Source organism: Macaca mulatta, chromosome 1, assembly GCF_049350105.2.
Source record: "Macaca mulatta isolate MMU2019108-1 chromosome 1, T2T-MMU8v2.0, whole genome shotgun sequence".
In the NCBI taxonomy this organism is placed as follows: domain Eukaryota; kingdom Metazoa; phylum Chordata; class Mammalia; order Primates; family Cercopithecidae; genus Macaca; species Macaca mulatta.
Window position 1 is genome coordinate 163,437,596 of NC_133406.1, and position 16,851 is coordinate 163,454,446.

Below are 16,851 nucleotides of genomic sequence, written 5' to 3' on the forward strand. Positions count from 1 at the left end.
TTTAAGTAGCAAAGTAACAAAATCCTGTTACAATAATTTTAAAACTTTTCCCATTAACTGTTTGCCAGTTTAGGAATATCTGTATAACTGGAAACAAGCATTATTCATTTTTGGTGTGTTGGTGGTTTTCTTTTGATATCACGTAAAATATAGTTTTAATGTACTTTTTGGATTTTTAACGTGGTACATTTTCCCTGTACTTCAAGATTCAGATTTTTAGTTTTTTCTTTCAGCACTTTAAAGGTGTCTTTCTATTGTTTTCTGCCCTCCATGGTTTCTGACAGCCGACCTTCAGTCATTCTTATTTTTGTTTCTCCGTAGCAAGGAACTACAAACTTTTTCTTAAAGTGTCAAATAGTAAATATTTTAGGCTTGTCGGTCACAATGGTGTTTGTTACAGCTACTCAATTTTTGGTATAGTGTGAAAGTCCCAATAGATAATGTGTAAATGAAAGGGTATGACTGTGTTCCATTGAAACTTTAGTAATGAAAACAGATGTCCAGCGTGTGTACTGTAGTTTACTGAACCCTGCTCTGTAAGAACAAATCCCTTTTTCTCTGACTGTTTTAAAGATATTCTCTGTCATTGCCAGTATTTTGATTATGCTATCCCTTTGTGTGGTTTTCTCTGTGTTTCTTCTGCTTGGTGTTGAGCTTTAGGGATCTGATAGTTTCTAGTTTTCATGAAATTTGGAAAAAATTCAGCTATTATTGATAGAGGCAGGAGATAGAGAAATTCTAGGCAGACAGGGATGGGTGCCCAGTGAAACCCCACCTTCAGGCCAAAAAAAGCAAACAGCCTGAAACCCATGGCCCAAGGTTTGCCTACTCTCTCCCAGTTGGTTCTTTCTGAATAATGCCCTTTTACCAATCAAATGTTGCCTTTTCCAAAACTACCTACGGCCTGTCCCACCCCCATCCTCTGCTTATAAAGATCCCAGACTCAGTTGATAAGGAGGGAGATGGCTGGACTTCGAGGGATACGACTGAACTTCAGGAAGAGATAACCTGACTTTAGGGAAGGTGACGTGCGCTTTCTGTCCCCTCTCCAGCTCCCTTCTCCGCTGAGAGCCGTTTTCATTGCTCAGTAAAATTCTCCACCTCACCATCCTTCAGTTGTCTACACGACCTCATTCTTCTTGGACACCAGACAAGAGCTCAGGACCCACCAAGCGTGGGTGCCTAGAAAGGCTCTGACACCAGCCTTTTACCCTTGCTGGTAGAGAGCAGTCGCCCCGTTGCTCCATGCACTGAGGCAAGGGGCCAGCTGAGCTGCTAACACACCACTGTCTACAGAGGGAGAACTAAGAGAACACTATAACACCCACTCTGGGGCTTCAGGGTCATGGGCACCCTCACCTGGGTGCTACTGTGGGCCTTGCATGGAGCTTTCTCCTGCCAGTGCCCGGAATGGCCAGTCAAATCCCACACTTGCTCGCTCACATGCTCCCTCCCACAAGGGGTTGAGCATGGTGGCCGAGTAAACAGGGTGCCTCTGTTGCGAGTCTGGTGAAGGGGCGAGAAAATCCTGTGTCATTATTTGTTTTAGATATTTTTCTCCCTTCCTACTTGGGACTCCAATTAGGCAAATGTTACCCGGCTTGGTATTTGCCATAGCTTATTTAGGCTCTGTTTATTTTTTTCCCTGCCCTTTCTCTTCTGTGCTTCATTTTGAATAATTTCTATTGCTATTTTATTTGTTCTCTGATGTTTCTTTTCCAGTGTATTATCTGATATTAATTCCATCCAATGTATTTTTCATTTCATATGAAATGAAATTTTGTATTTTTTTATCTCAAGATCTTATATGGGTCTTATTTAAATATTCCCCATATGTTCATGTTTTTTTTTTTACATTTGATTTAAAATATCTGCTTTCAGATCCCTGTCCATTGAAATCATCATCTTTTTCATTTTTTATTTATGAGTCTTTTTCTAGTAATTGTTTTTCCTCCTGGCTGTATGTCATATATCTCTTCTTTGCATGCCTGGATTTTTAAGTTGGATGCTAGATATTTTTAGTTTTTTTGTTGCTATTAGCTGCTGGACTTTAGATTTTTGCTTTATTTATATAGTGAATGATGAATTTTGTTTGAGGGTAAGTTTGATCACTTTAAGAATTGCTTTTAAGTTGTTACCAACAGATCCAGAGCAGTCTTTTTTTTTTTTTTTTTTTTTTTTTTTTTTTTTTTTTTTTTTAGATAGCCCCACTATCCTGATTTAGCCTCACTATAAGCTGTGACCTGATGCTTTTGTATCTTACAAGGTCTGTCCATTTCTTTAAGTGTGTACATGAACAATTCCCAACTCTGAAGGAGCTTTGGGAATTGTTTGGCCTTTTGATATTTTTTCCCTTCTACCAGCTATAGGTAGTTTCTTGTCATGCATGCATAGATTAGAACTCTGCCAAAAATTCAAGTATATTCCTCTGCAGATCTCTGGAGCTCCTGCATGTATTTCTTTCTGTGCAGCTCCCTCCTCTTCTATCCTGCAAATTCCAACCACCTAAACCTCCCTGAATTCTAATTTGTGTCTCTTCCACTCAGCAAGACTGCCAGGCTGTGTTTGGGTCTCTTTCCTTGTGCTGTAGTTTGGAAACTGCCTACAGGCAATGAGCATGGGGCAATTAAAGGACTCATTTGTTTCCTTTTTCTCAGGGATCAGAAAACTGGTACAAATTGTCCAATGTCTGAAAACCATTGTTTATTACCTTTTGTCTGACGTTCTAATTGTTCAAGATGGGCAGATAATTCCTTAGCATTTAATCCGTCATAGGTGGAAGCATAACTCTGATTACCCCTAAACAGACACTGATAGACACTGTTGATAAATGAAGCTTTATTATTTATTTGAGGGGACTGTGGGTTATTTTTCTTGGTTAAGAACTAAAAAATATATTCATTTACTTTGAACTTCAAATTATTTTACATTTTTTGAGTAGAAAAGAAAATCTTTATTGTCCCATAAATTACTTACCAATTATAAAGAGTAAAAATAGTAATTTTATTGTATTATAACTTGAAGGATGCCACCATAGCCAACATCACCAATAATGGAACAAACTGATCATAATGTGATACAATTAGGACTCAGTATTACTTACAAAGTATTTCTGATAAACAAACAAAATGCATAACCTGAATCTAATTATGAGAAAACATCAGAAAGATCCAAATTGAAGGGCATTTACACAAACACCTGGACTTTACTTTGGTTTCTTGCTTCCTTCCCTCTTTCACCCTCAATGTTGAATCCTAGGATGAGAGTTACTTTCTCCAAAGTAAATTAAAGGTAGAATGTCATTGCCATCTGACCCTTATTTTATATACTAAAGAAGACTAGGATGGTATAAAACAAACAAACAAAAAAGTTTCTTTGTATAAGAAAGAGCTCTTGGACATTTGAATGTAAAAGCTATATTGTCATTGCTCTTGTTCTCCCTATTCTGCCTCCCTCTACCACACTGAAGAACATTTGTGATACTATTGGGTTCACCTAAATAATCCAGTATAATATCACTATTTTAAGGTCAGTGGACTTGCAAATTTAATTTCATCCATAATCTTCAGTTTTAAAGCATGCCACTCACAATATTGGAGGATGTTGCCTCTAGAAATATAATAGAATCCAAAAAATTAGGAGTGGTTACTAGGAAACTAAGCCTGGATGCCTCTTCAGTGGATGCCTCTCCTGTGGAGATCCTTGGATTTCATTAATTGCACAATGAAGTAATACATTGAAATGAGATCCACTGAATGGAATACCACAACAGGTCTTGCTGCCAACTTTGAATGTTTTCACCAACTGTAGTTACTTTGCCCAATTGGAAAGTCTTTTAACCTCCTCCATTGGAATTCTATTTTTTACATGATTTTAAAAGAATTTTTTTGTGTGTGCTTGAGATGGATTCTCACTCTGTCGCCAGGCTGGAGTGCAGTGGCACCATCTCAGCTCACTGCAGCCTCCGCCTCCTGGGTTCAAGTGATTCTCCTGACTCACCCTCCCGAGTAGCTGGGACTACAGGTGTGCGCCACCATGCCCAGCTAATTTTTGTATTTTTAGTAGAGATGGGGTTTACCATGTTGACCGGGATGGTCTCGATCTCTTGACCTCGTGATTCACCCGCCTTGGTGTCCCAAAGTGCTGGGATTGCAGGTGTGAGCCACCGCACCTGGCCAAAAGAATATTTTTTAACTTATGACTTCTCACTATGGAATCCTAAAGTAGATTATACAAGTGATCACTACAATTCTTAATTTTTCCTTAAATCCTAAAATCAAGAACATTAATGAATTGGCATTAAATAGATGATGTTTATATTTGAATATTTTATATTTCTTCTCTTCAAGAGGAAAATAATACATAACTAAGACAAATTGGCCTGTTGTATCCAGAGCTTGTGAGGGCCTGATCAGGTTCAAAAATAGGTATCACTAACAGATCAAAATGTAGTAGACTGACACCCATATATTAACATTTAATTTAATCCGTCATTAATCTGTCGTGTGAGATAATAAACCAAATATCACCAGTGCCGTGAAAAGAAGAAATTAATTCTTACTGGGGTATGAGAATAGACTTAATCTGGAGGTGAAATTTGAGGTAGGTCTTAGAGAATAATAAATAGGTATGGAAGACTAGGAAGAATTCAGCTATTTTTCTTTACTTCTATTTTTTTAAAACATAATGTCATAACTGTGTTATTCCACCCAAGGAACTCTGCCAACAATGCAAGTAGATTCCTTGAATACTTTTTTAGTATCAGATGTAATAAATAGTTTCATGTCTTGTTCATGTATTGTTTATTCATCCAGGTTTGGCAGATTTGTTTGTGAATTAGTTTTATTGGTATATAACAAACTTAGTGATTTAAAACCATTATTATCTCGCACTTTCCATGAGTGGAGTCCAGGCATAGCTTAGCTAGTTCCTCTGCTCAGGGTCTCACAAAGTTTTAATCAAGGTGTCAACCAGGACTGTCATCTTATTTGAGGCTGAGGGTTCTCTTCCAAGCCTACTAATTAAAATAATTCAGTTCTTTGTGTTTGTAGGACTGAGGGTGTCAGTCAGTTGTAAAGGCTGTCTGCCATTCCGTGTCTGTACTGCACTGTACAACCTGGCCGCTTGATTCAGGGAGGCCAACAGGAGAGCATCTTGGCTACTTCGAATATATCTGTCTTTCCAACTTCAGTCTCTGATACCTAGACCTCCTTTTAAAGGGCTCATCTGATTATTTCAGTGCCTTATTTCCCACCTCTCTCCTTATGCTCTGGATAATCTCCTTTTTTATTAACTGAGAATCAACTGATTAGGGACCTTAATTATATCCTCAGAATTCCTCATATGCCATATAATTCAGCCTAATCATAGGAGTGATAGTCCATCATATTCACAGGTGTTGTCCAGACTCAAAGGACGGGTATTATATAGGGCAGGTATCCCAGGTTGAGGGTATCTTAGAAGCTGTCTTACATTCTGCCTACCAGTTTGACTTATACTATTAATATAATTTGAAAAATACAAATTATATTTTATATAAAGGATATAGACTGGAAATATTAATAAACTACCACTAATAGTTGAACACAGCTATTTTCTGAAATAATTATAACTATAACCTTAGTAGATTGTTTTATACTTTCTTTCCTTAAAATACAATTTAACTGAACTGATATGCTCATTATACTTTAAGAATCTCATTGAAACCTTGGAAATTTTCCATTTGCTTCCCAATAAGTGTGTACAGTTTTCAAAATCCTAAGTTTTTTTTCTTTTTACATAATTTTAATACTTAGATCTGTGCTCTCTTAACTATTTTGAAAGTTATGTGGTAATGTTCTCCTAGCAACATGGAGGGGGAAACAAAATACTATTTGCAATTGGAAGTACAGTGTTGCTTAGCTACCTCTCTTTTAAATTTGAAATATTAGGCGTTTCAATAAGAGGGTAGCCCTTAAGCTTTTAAGTGTTTGCTTATAACATATTGCCGTGTTTTATGTACGCTTTTTACCTTTGTATTGTAACTTATTGTGAAAGTTTAAAAAAAGAGGAGTGCATTTAATGGCAGTCACTAGAGTAACTACATAAAATCAGTCATTTTTTTAAGAAGCTCTAATGGACACAAATGAAATTACACGATATACTTTAATATGAACTTACCTCAAATGCAACTATACTGCCAAATGCAATAATTATACCAATTTTGTCACTTGATTTTAAGTAAAATTATTATAAAATGTCTAAAAGGTTACATATAGTTGTTTTAAAAATAGCAGTGTTGTCATATGGCAGCAGTATCATTAAACACATACTGAAAAGGCACTTTATTACATTATGTTGCTGTTATGCTATTCAGGTTACTTTTTCATAAAGTTAGATATCAGTAATAAACAGTGTTGCTGCAGTGCTTCTCCTAATTTGGAAAAGAGTATATGAAGATTCTTCTAGGTGGATTCCTTCAATACAAATTTTTGCTGCATAATCCGATTTCTCCCCAAAATAACTAAAGACAGACATACTCATTATAGAAAACATTTTCAAAAGCTTAGGTAAGTATAGAGAAGAGATTTAAAACCAACTGTACCCCTGCTTCCCCCAGAAAAACACTAAGACTTTAGTATATTTCCCTTCTTTGCATATTGTTATAGAAAAACATCGTATTTCAGATTCAATTTGCATCATTTCCATTTTATTAATTTAGTATAAGCATCTCCAAATCATTAAAATTATTTGAAAATATTTTTATTGATTAATATGTGGATGTACAATGTTTCCTGTATTATATGACTATAGATTCCTTCCTGTTTTTTATTATGTAGCCACTGAGAAGAAAGCCTTTGTGCAAAACCTTTGTGAGCATTTCTGAATTCCTTAATATAGATCCTAGAAGTGTTATAAATCCTAGGAATTGGAATAAATGAATTTTAAAGACCTCTAAACATGTTAACGGGTTATTTTCCAGAAAAGTTGACTGTCCTTATTAACATTTACTAGTTTAATTGTAAGAAGAGGAGGAAATACTTAATATATTGTGTTTATGATGAAGAAAAATGATTTTTTTCAAGTGTTAGCCATTTGTAATTTTGTGAAAATATTTCCCTGTTCCATTTATTGATATACCCTTGTGTCTTACTGATTTGGGGGAGACCCTCATGTATTGGATTTATCCCCTTTTCTGTCATAGTTTCCATTTATGTGCCTATTAATTTGGTTTCTATATATTTTGAAATACAGATCTTTCAAAAAACTCTTCTAAAAATCCCTTTACAACCAGGCGTGGTAGTTCACCCCGGTAATCCTAATACTTTTGGAGGCCAAGGTGGATGGAGGATTGCTTGAGCTCAGGAGTTTGAGACCAGCCAGGTCAACATGGCAAAACCCTGTCTCTGCCAAAAATACAAAAATTAGCCAGGCATGGTGGCACACACCTGTAGTCCCAGCTACTTGGGGGCGCTGAGGCTGGCGGATCACTTGAACCTGGGAGGTTGAGGAGTCTGCAGTGAGCTGAGATCATGCCACTGCACACCAGCCTGTGTGACAAAAACCCTGTCTCAAAAAAAAAAAAAAAAAAAAAAATTCCTCCACCTTCTCTTTATTTTCACTCATTGCTTTTAGGCTTACTAATACCTTTATCATACAGATGCTCCTACATTTTATCTTTTTTTTTTTCCTCTATTTTTATATTTAATTCTGAACCATGTAAAGTGTGTTTTTGTTTACAGTGTTGGGTTAGGAACAAAACTGATTTTGTTTCCAAATGCTAATCCATTGTTACAGCGCCAGTAGGACTACTATTCCCTTTCCCACTGATTTGTGATAGCCCTTTTATTATATACTAAATCCTGGGATACTGGACTGATTGCTAGTTTCTATTCTGCTTTATTCATCTTTCTACTTTTGCATCAGAATCACATTATTGTTTAGCGTTTTTTTTTTTTTTTTTTTTAATATTTCTGACTGTTTACCCCTCTCTGTAGAGTAGTGTAGAGTGTTTACCTTACATCTCATGTTATGGGTATTCATGGTTATTTTGTTTTTTATTGTTATTGTGAGTGAATTTTTTTTCTATGTTCTGACTCATATTTGCTGACATACTTGAAAGATATTTTTTAAAAATATTTATATGAAATCTGAGCCCTTTATTCTCAATAATTGTAAGAATTGATTTTATGGAGCTTTTTGATATCTTATGATAATATCTATGAGTAATGAACATTTACTTTCCCTTCCTGCATGTTATGCCTGGATTGGCTAGAAATTCCAGAGTAATGTTAACTAATAATGTTAACAGTGGGTGTTCTTATCACAGGAAAGTTAAAAATCACGATTAAGGAAAAACTGTGGTCATCTTTCAGTTAAAACCCAAATCATAGTTGAAAACAAATCATCCTTAATTTTCTAGATTACATTAACTGCCTTGCACATTTATCATGGAAAAAGGTACATAAAGATCTTGGGTAGTGTGCATTTCCCAGCACGGGGGTAATATGTGATTACCTCTAATTGGTAACTTTAAAAAGAAGAGGAACCAAACTTCAGATCTAGACTTCAGTTGGAAGAAGGCTAAAAGGAAGCTAGATGAGTTAGTTTCTAGATTCTCCTGTGTCACCGTCTTTCCTTGAAAGCAATTCCTGGCATGGTGGCAGTTGGAGTTTCTTTCTTTCCAGGAAAACTATAAAGGAGAGCTAGAGGAGAGTAGCACTGCATCTCCACTAAACTGAGGGCTTGATTTGCTGCCTGTCATGCTGTTCTTATGCCATTGTTAGAAAAACCTAAAGCTACAAGTATGGAGATGGGAACTTTTTCTATTTTGTTATGGTGATAAAGGATCAGGGTTTTTCTTTTCTTCACATTAATTGTCACCACTGTGGATGTATTTCATAACTTTTGATGTATTATGAACCACTCCAAACTTAGTAATTTAAAACATCAGTCATTTATTTAGCTCACAATGCTGCAGGCTGGCAATTTAGTATGAGTTTAGTTGGGCAGTTCTGTTCTCAGGCTCCATGGTGAGTCTGTGGTGTGGTCAACTCTGGATTAGTTAGATGGTTTTGCCCTTATAGTTGGCCGGTTATTAGCTGGAGGGAAGCTCAGCTCTTCTGTAGCTGATGTTTCATCCTCTAGAAGCTTAGGCTTTTTTCCTGGTGGTGGAAGAGGTCTGAGAGAGAGCAGAAGCAAGCCAAGACTCTTGAGGCTAACTCGGAGTTGGGACACTGTTACTTGTTTTGCATTTTGTTGGCCAAAAGAAGTCGTAAGACCTGCTGATTCAAAGGGTAGGGATATAGATTCTACCTCTTGATGACAGCTTCTATAAAGTCACATTGCAGAGGGTATGAACACATCCAAGTATGAATAATTAGGGCCATGTTTGCCATCAATCTAACATACAATTGGATGAATGAAGGACTTGAAGATGTGCTTAGAATACCATGTTCCTTGTAAATGTGGATTTTAATTTTGCTGTTACAAAATTATGTCATCCAGCTCCCTTTATTTCAGCTTGTTGTCTTTCTGTCGTGTATTCTTTTTCTCTTTATATTGTTCTTTCATTTTTGGTTGGTTGTGAATCTTTATTCAAATCTATGCCAGACAAAAATTGTCTAAAATTAATTTGTGGTTCATTATTAAATTTTCCTCAGAGAGATCTTCTCTGCATGCATCTTCAGGTTATAATTTGTTTCTCATGTTTGGGAGTATTTTTCCTCATAGAGCCTACCCTCGGTTTTTCCTTTTTATTTGGACACTGTTGGTATTTGCCAACAGAGTGTGTGGATGGTTTTCACTATCCACTTAGGTTTAGATGCCTTCTCAAATCTGTATCTGAGGAATAGGTTGTTATATGGTTCCAAGTGACCGTTACTTAGACCAGTCTAAATGTGGCTTTGCTGAATTAAACTAGGATCATCTGCTACCCAGCCACTTAAGCTTGTTTTTGGGGGCACTTAAAAAACGTTAAAGTATATGGAAAAAAACATATTTTTAAAACGTGTACTACTAACAGGGTTTTCCCTGCATTTTCTGGTCTCTGCAGAGCTTTTCCTGTGATACTAAGCCTTCCAAGAAGCAGTGAACCATTGTCACTGCCCCTCTATCCTTTTGTCATATTGTTTGCTGGGAATTATATTTAAATGGACATATAAAGAGGTGTGCCACTGGGAACTGGGAATGAGTTACACAACTCTGGCTGCCTCATAAAGCCATCTTTCTACTGCATAAACACTGTGTCTGTTAAACAGCAGGAGGAAAAAGGGAGTGAGCTAAAGTCCTTTACTCAGCTGGCAGAAGTATTGTGTTTCACAGAGCAAAGCAAGCCTTTGCATGGTATCTACCAAACAGAAAACTGAGACTACCATTAATTTGTTTCTAGTGCTGGTTTCTGGGACTTTCAGATAGTGAAACTGTTAGAGATTTCTCATCAGAGGTTAACTGAATTTTGGTAGGATGTGCTGTTGTCTTTTTCTGTGCCTTTGTATGGATTGTTGTGAGAAGGTGGGAGAGACTGCACTAGGGGATTCTATTCAGATACCATCTTAAGCTGAGTCTAAAGTGCATTTAGTTCATAATGCATTTTCCATTTTTATTAATCAAAAAAAGGTATTGAATAAACATTAAAAAAACATAGCAACTGTAAGGAGCAGTTTTGAAAGGCCAAGATTTGCTGCTTTTGGTAGCTGGTGCAGTGTTATCATGTGAATAAGTTTACCGTTCCATTATAATTTTGGAGAAATTACATATAATTCTTAGTCCTCCATTATTACTTTTAAAGTTTGCTGTTGGAGAAATAGCACTTTGATTTTCTCTTTGTTCCTACCCTGGCCATCAGTGGTCTAGATGTGAAACACATACCTGTCAAGGAGGTTGAAAGACCAGAATGAAGTGCCTCCAGAATTCTCCAAGCCAGCCTGTGGAATAATGGGTCAAAACAGCTGCCAGGGCTAGTTGTTGAATCTTTGGAAAAATGATACTTTCAAAGATGCTATTTTTCCCATAGTTGTCTTATCTCTGGCAACTGTTTCTGGCTGCTAAGTTTCAGATCTAATAGTAAAATTACAACCTCAAGAAATCCATCTCACTGGAAAGTCACTGGAGTTATTACAGCTGCAGAATTAAAACCAAAATTGACCAATGGGATCTAATTAAACTAAAGAGCTTCTGCACAGCAAAAGAAACTACCATCAGAGTGAACAGGCAACCTACAGAATGGGAGAAAATTTTTGCAGTCTACTCATCTGACAGAGGGCTAATATGCAGAACCTATAAAGAACTCAAACAAATTTACAAGAAAAAAACAAACAACCCCATCAAAAAGTGGGCAAGGGATATGAACAGACATTTCTCAAAAGAAGACATGCATACAGCCAACAGACACATGAAAAAATGCTTGTCATCTCTGGCCATCAGAGAAATGCAAATCAGAACCACAATGAGATACCATCTCACACCAGTTAGAATGGCAATCATTAAAAAGTCAGGAAACAACAGGTGCTGGAGAGGATGTGGAGAAATAGGAACACTTTTACACTGTTGGTGGGACTGTAAACTATTTCAACCATTATGGAAAACAGTATGGCGATTCCTCAAGGATCTAGAAGTACCATATGACCTAGCCATCCTATTACTGGGTATATACCCAAAGGATTATAAATCATGCTACTATAAAGACACATGCACACGTATGTTCATTGCGGCACTACTCACAATAGCAAAGACTTGGAATCAACCCAAATGTCCATCAGTAACAGACTGGATTAAGAAAATGTGGCACATATACACCATGGAATACTATGCAGCCATAAAAAGGGATGAGTTTGTGTCCTTTGTAGGGACATGGATGCAGCTGGAAACCATCATTCTTAGCAAACTATCACAAGAACAGAAAACCAAACACCGCATGTTCTCAGTCATAGGTGGGAACTGAACAATGAGATCACTTGGACTCGGGAAGGTGAACATTACACACCAGGGCCTATTATGGGGAGGGGGGAGGTGGGAGGGATTGCATTGGGAGTTATACCTGATGTAAATGACGAGTTGATGGGTGCTGACGAGTTGATGGGTGCAGCACACCAACATGGCACAAGTATACATATATAACAAACCTGCACGTTGTGCACCCTAGAACTTAAAGTATAATTAAGAAAAAAAAAAGATTTGCTATTAACTACTTGATTATTATTTCTATAATCTCTAATGAATGTAGAGCTTAAATGATGTTCACCATTTTTTGAAAAACATGAGTTGGTTTAAATTCCTTCTTAACTCTTTTAGCACTGAAGTTCATTAATTGGATTTATGGAACAATTGTCTATAGCCTGTTCTCCTTAGTTAAGAGTTTACATTGGTGCCAGATTTTGACAATATGTATTTAACTTTTCTACAGTAGTAACCTAAGTGTGAGTGTTTTTAAATGCCATATAAATCAGGGACTCCTAGTTGTTAGGGAAAATCAGTATCTTATCTCTCAAACTAGGTCAGTGCTTTTAAACTGGGCTTTCAGGGACTATCTATAGATTGTATAAAAGTGTGCTTCCACTAATAATCAATAATCTTTTCCCGGTATGTGGAAAAGTAGTTTTAGATCTTAAATGCTTTCAACCCTTTTGTGTGAATTACAAATTGTTTGACTAGTAGAAAATAAACAGGACAAAAACTGAGCAGTGATCTTGTTTAGTTCCCTCACTTATTTTTTCATTGACACATGCTTGTGATATTTATATAGCTTATGTTTAATATAGCTTTGCTTTTTATTAAATATTCTAGATTTTCTACTGGAATTAAGATTTGTCACGGTATTGCACAGAAAGCACCATAACTTCAAAGAGCTTTGCCATTAGAAATGGTTTGAGAACCCCCGAACTTACCATCTTGTAAGATACTAGAGGGCAAGGACCTTTTGCGTTTATCATCACACATGTTGAGTGGAAGCCACTGCAGACTCTTAAGTGGAAAATAACATGAGGAAAATTGGATTTAATATTTTGGGATAAATTTTGGGGGAGTTTTCTGGATGGACTGGTAGAGGTTGAGGGTAAGCATAGGAATGAAGATGGAAGGTAACCACTTTAAACACTGGTAGGTCAGTTTATATTAAGCATCTGATTAAAAGCTCTGAAAACTCTAGCATTATGATCCAAGTTAAAATATTGAGGTAGCTTTCTCTCCTTTTAGTTTGAAAAGTTAATTTTGAGTTGATGGACATTATATGATGACTAAAGCCAATTTTAGCTTACCATTTCTCTCCCCGATGGTCTAAAATATGCTTCTAATATCATAACTGTTGTTACAGTCTTGGCCGGTAATTCAGTAAGTAGAAAAGAGTCATTGTCACAAACTTCCAATTACAAGGCTGTAATGTAGCTGTTGAAATGACAACTAAATGAGGAAGACTTTTCTTGCTGGACAGAAAAGCATATGTGACACTTGGGGGGTGGGGAATAGAGAAGGGGGATAAAAAATTGACTTCGATGGACTTTGATATTAGGGAGTAAACAGGGAGATAAATGATAAAGGTAAATATAATAGTGAATAGGAGTAACAGTAGAAGGAGTTAAAGTTCAGGTACTATAGGAACTCAAAGAAAATAACATATCAGGTGGGAATAATGGTAGAGTCTGGAGGAGGCATTTGACTTAGTGAGTTTTGAATAGGCACAATGAATAGGTTAAGGAGCATTCTACCTCAAGGGAAAAACATGACCCAAGGCACTGGCCCTCAAACAAGTGTGTGTTGAATATCTGATGGAGTTGGGTAGTGTTTGTTCTTCCACTGATTTACTCAGTATGATATGTGAATGCCTCTTGAATAGCAAGCACCTTGGCAGGTTGGTGCTGGGAATATAATAAGATGACCCTCATGGAACTACAGTCTAGCAGAGATGGATAAAACCAACAAATTAATGAATATATAAATCCAAAGTGAGAAAGACTGTTAGGCTACTGAATAACTTGAGTGAGGATAGATGGTGTGATTAGGTAATCAGGGAAGGACTCTTTGATGAAACAAAATATAAGCTGAAACTGATCTTTCTTAGGAGCCAGTTTACCCTGTGGGATATTTACCCTGTCTGAAGTCTTTACCATTGTTGATATCCCAATATACTTAATTTGACGAAACTAGTCCCCCTTCAAACACAGCCAGTGAAATTTCTCTTTTTCATCAATATTTGCTTTATTGATTGCTGAATTATTTACCTGTTATAAAATTTATCATGTTATTCTTGTTTTGCAGAAACCAAAGCTGAAAGACTGGCATCCTCCTGGGGGCTTTATTCTGGGATTATGGGCACTTATTATCATGGTTTTCTTCAAAACTTACGGAATTAAGCATATGAAGTTCATTTTTTAGATTTGATGATGAGTGAAGAAAGCATGGAAGACTGCAACCTTGGATAATAATTTATGTCATTATATATTTTTAAAAATGTGTTTCTCTTGTGTGAATTGGAAATAAGTATAAGGAAACTAAATTTGAATCAACTATTAATTTTATAACTTAAAGAAAAATAATTGTTAACGCAATTGTGAGATGGCACAAAATATATTCCGGTTTTGTATTTTGTATTTATAAAAGCAAATGGAACAAAGAGATCAGAGTACATTGATTGTTTTTGAAAATAGTAATTTCCCCTTATCCCCTTTTCATTTGGAAAAGAAAAAATTGTGAAGACGTTAAATTCTCACTAACAGAGGTAACTTCGGTTAATTATTTTCTGTATATCCTCCCAATCTTTCGACTTACGCACATATTTTTTTCCCAATATGGATATCATATGGAATATACTATTTTGTAATATCCTTTTTCATCTTACAATATATTATCAACCTTTTCCCTCTCAAAAATACATTGTGAATAACTGCATAGTATCCACTGTATGAATATTTAATTCATTTCACAGTCTTCTATTGTTTGACCACTTACATTGCACCAAACATTTTCCTTTGGTTTATTCTTTAATGTATTAATATTTTACTGCTGTTCACTCATGGAATCCTGCAACTTTAATTAAAAGCAAAGATGAAAAATTGGTTTTTTGATCTATGGCACTGACAGTCTCCAGGACCTTATATGTTGTCAGTTTATTTGGGAAATTTTAGATCTTTGATAATTTCACTTATTGACTGCTCAAGAGAAACATACCCCATTATTTTTCATTTGTAAGCGTTCTGTGATCTTCTAGAATTGGTCACCTCCTCTTCATTTTCCACCTTGAAAGAGAGAGCCAACAAGGACTTTATTTCATTCTGTTTAAGGTAAACCTTGCCCACTGTCTGTGTCTATACTTTCCCTGAGAAAAATCCCATAAAGTGGATGGACCTGCGAAGAAAATGTATGCTTATGGCCTAGCCTTCATGTCTGGCTGATGTATCCTATAAGGCAGTAAGGCCTTTTTCTGGTCTCTGATAAGATGCAAGAGCTCATATCCCCATCACTGACATTTTAGCTTGGAAATAATATTGAGGCTGTGCTGTGACCAAGCCCTGATACTGTTTTTTCTTTTCAAACTTTTGCATATGAGTAGAGGAAAAGCCTAAAAGTTCAGCATTTATGTCTGGGGGGATACCTTCAAGTGTCTTACCTGTTTTATGCAAGAACTTATGTGTCCATCTTTATTCAGTGCAAAGATCTGTTTTATAATTTTGTTTATGATTGTAGGTAACATTAAGAAGACAACTCTTCCTCCACAAGAAAACCTCCTAAAATATTCCTGAAGATTTGTTTTTCCTTTTGCACTTAAAATATTACCTTTTAATTGCATGCAAGATTGTCATACTTTTCACAGGCAAAGGATTGACTGTGTTATCTCCCTAGTTAGAACAAATGATATTGAGGCTTTTTGCCAGTTCTGAATCTTTATTTTAATTGATCTTTTTATTGGTATCTTATATAAATGAGGAAGGAAAATTTTGTCTGATTATGTGAAGGATCTTTCTGTAGGTGAAAAGAAGGGAAAATAAACTTGCAATTGAATAGACTGATCACAGTAGCACTGAGACACACACAGATTGACCATGTTACCCTCCAGACACTCATCCAAGGTCATGGACACCATGGGGAGGCGGAGCTATTTAGGGTGGTAAAGGAACTATGATTGTTCTTGAGCCAAAGTAATTTAGTTTGAATATAATGAAACATACTCTGATGGATAAAGACTGCTAGAAAGTAAAAGGATTCGTCTTCAGAGGTTACAGAAGGTGCCCTTCTTAGTTAAAACCAAACTGGGAAAAGTAATACTGGATAAAATATTCAGGATAAATTTTGCCTCGGCAGAATTTCAAAGGGCAGTTATTCCTCTGTTTCATTGTTGAATCTTCAGAATATAGTTAAAGCCAAAAGCTTAAAATATGTTAAATGTTTCACTTATAACCATAATCTTTTTACATAGACCATACTCTGCCTTCATAATAACTAAATCCTCTGCATGTGGTAGATGAGTATATTTAGGAAATATTGTCATTGCAATTAAATGGCCTACACTTTAGACGATAACATAAAAACAAATCTTTAAATATATTCTACTTGAGTCACAAAAGCTGAACAACAGAAAGGTGTTTTGGTTTTGCCTTTCTCACAGTGTTGTGGTGAGAATCAGATGAGATAATATTTTGACTAAACACTTTGGAAATTGTAAATATATGGTGGCATTGTTCTTGTGTCAGCTCAGGAGGATACCATAGGGGAAGTTAATGGTGACAGTGTCCCTGTTTCTGTTGCACTTATGTACCTTTCTAAGCTACTCAATGTGATTCTTGTTCTCTTTGCTGTTCTTTTTCTCCTTCCCCATGGTGTCCTTCAGAGAGAAAAGGAATGTAGATAAATGAATCCCAGCAGATGTGTCCTGACATTTCAGGG

General features: G+C 36.2%; 1 protein-coding gene across 1 annotated transcript in view; it reads left to right on the top strand.

Annotated features, from left to right (window-relative positions):
• The window catches only part of PIGK (phosphatidylinositol glycan anchor biosynthesis class K), a 114,259-nt gene extending 99,296 nt beyond the window's left edge, over window positions 1-14,963 (top strand). The window contains exon 11 of the mRNA NM_001260944.1: window positions 14,230-14,963. Coding sequence (NP_001247873.1) covers window positions 14,230-14,346 — 117 coding nt within the window. The 3' untranslated portion in view covers window positions 14,347-14,963. The remainder of the gene's footprint in view (window positions 1-14,229) is intronic.
• The last annotated feature ends 1,888 nt before the right edge of the window (window positions 14,964-16,851 follow it).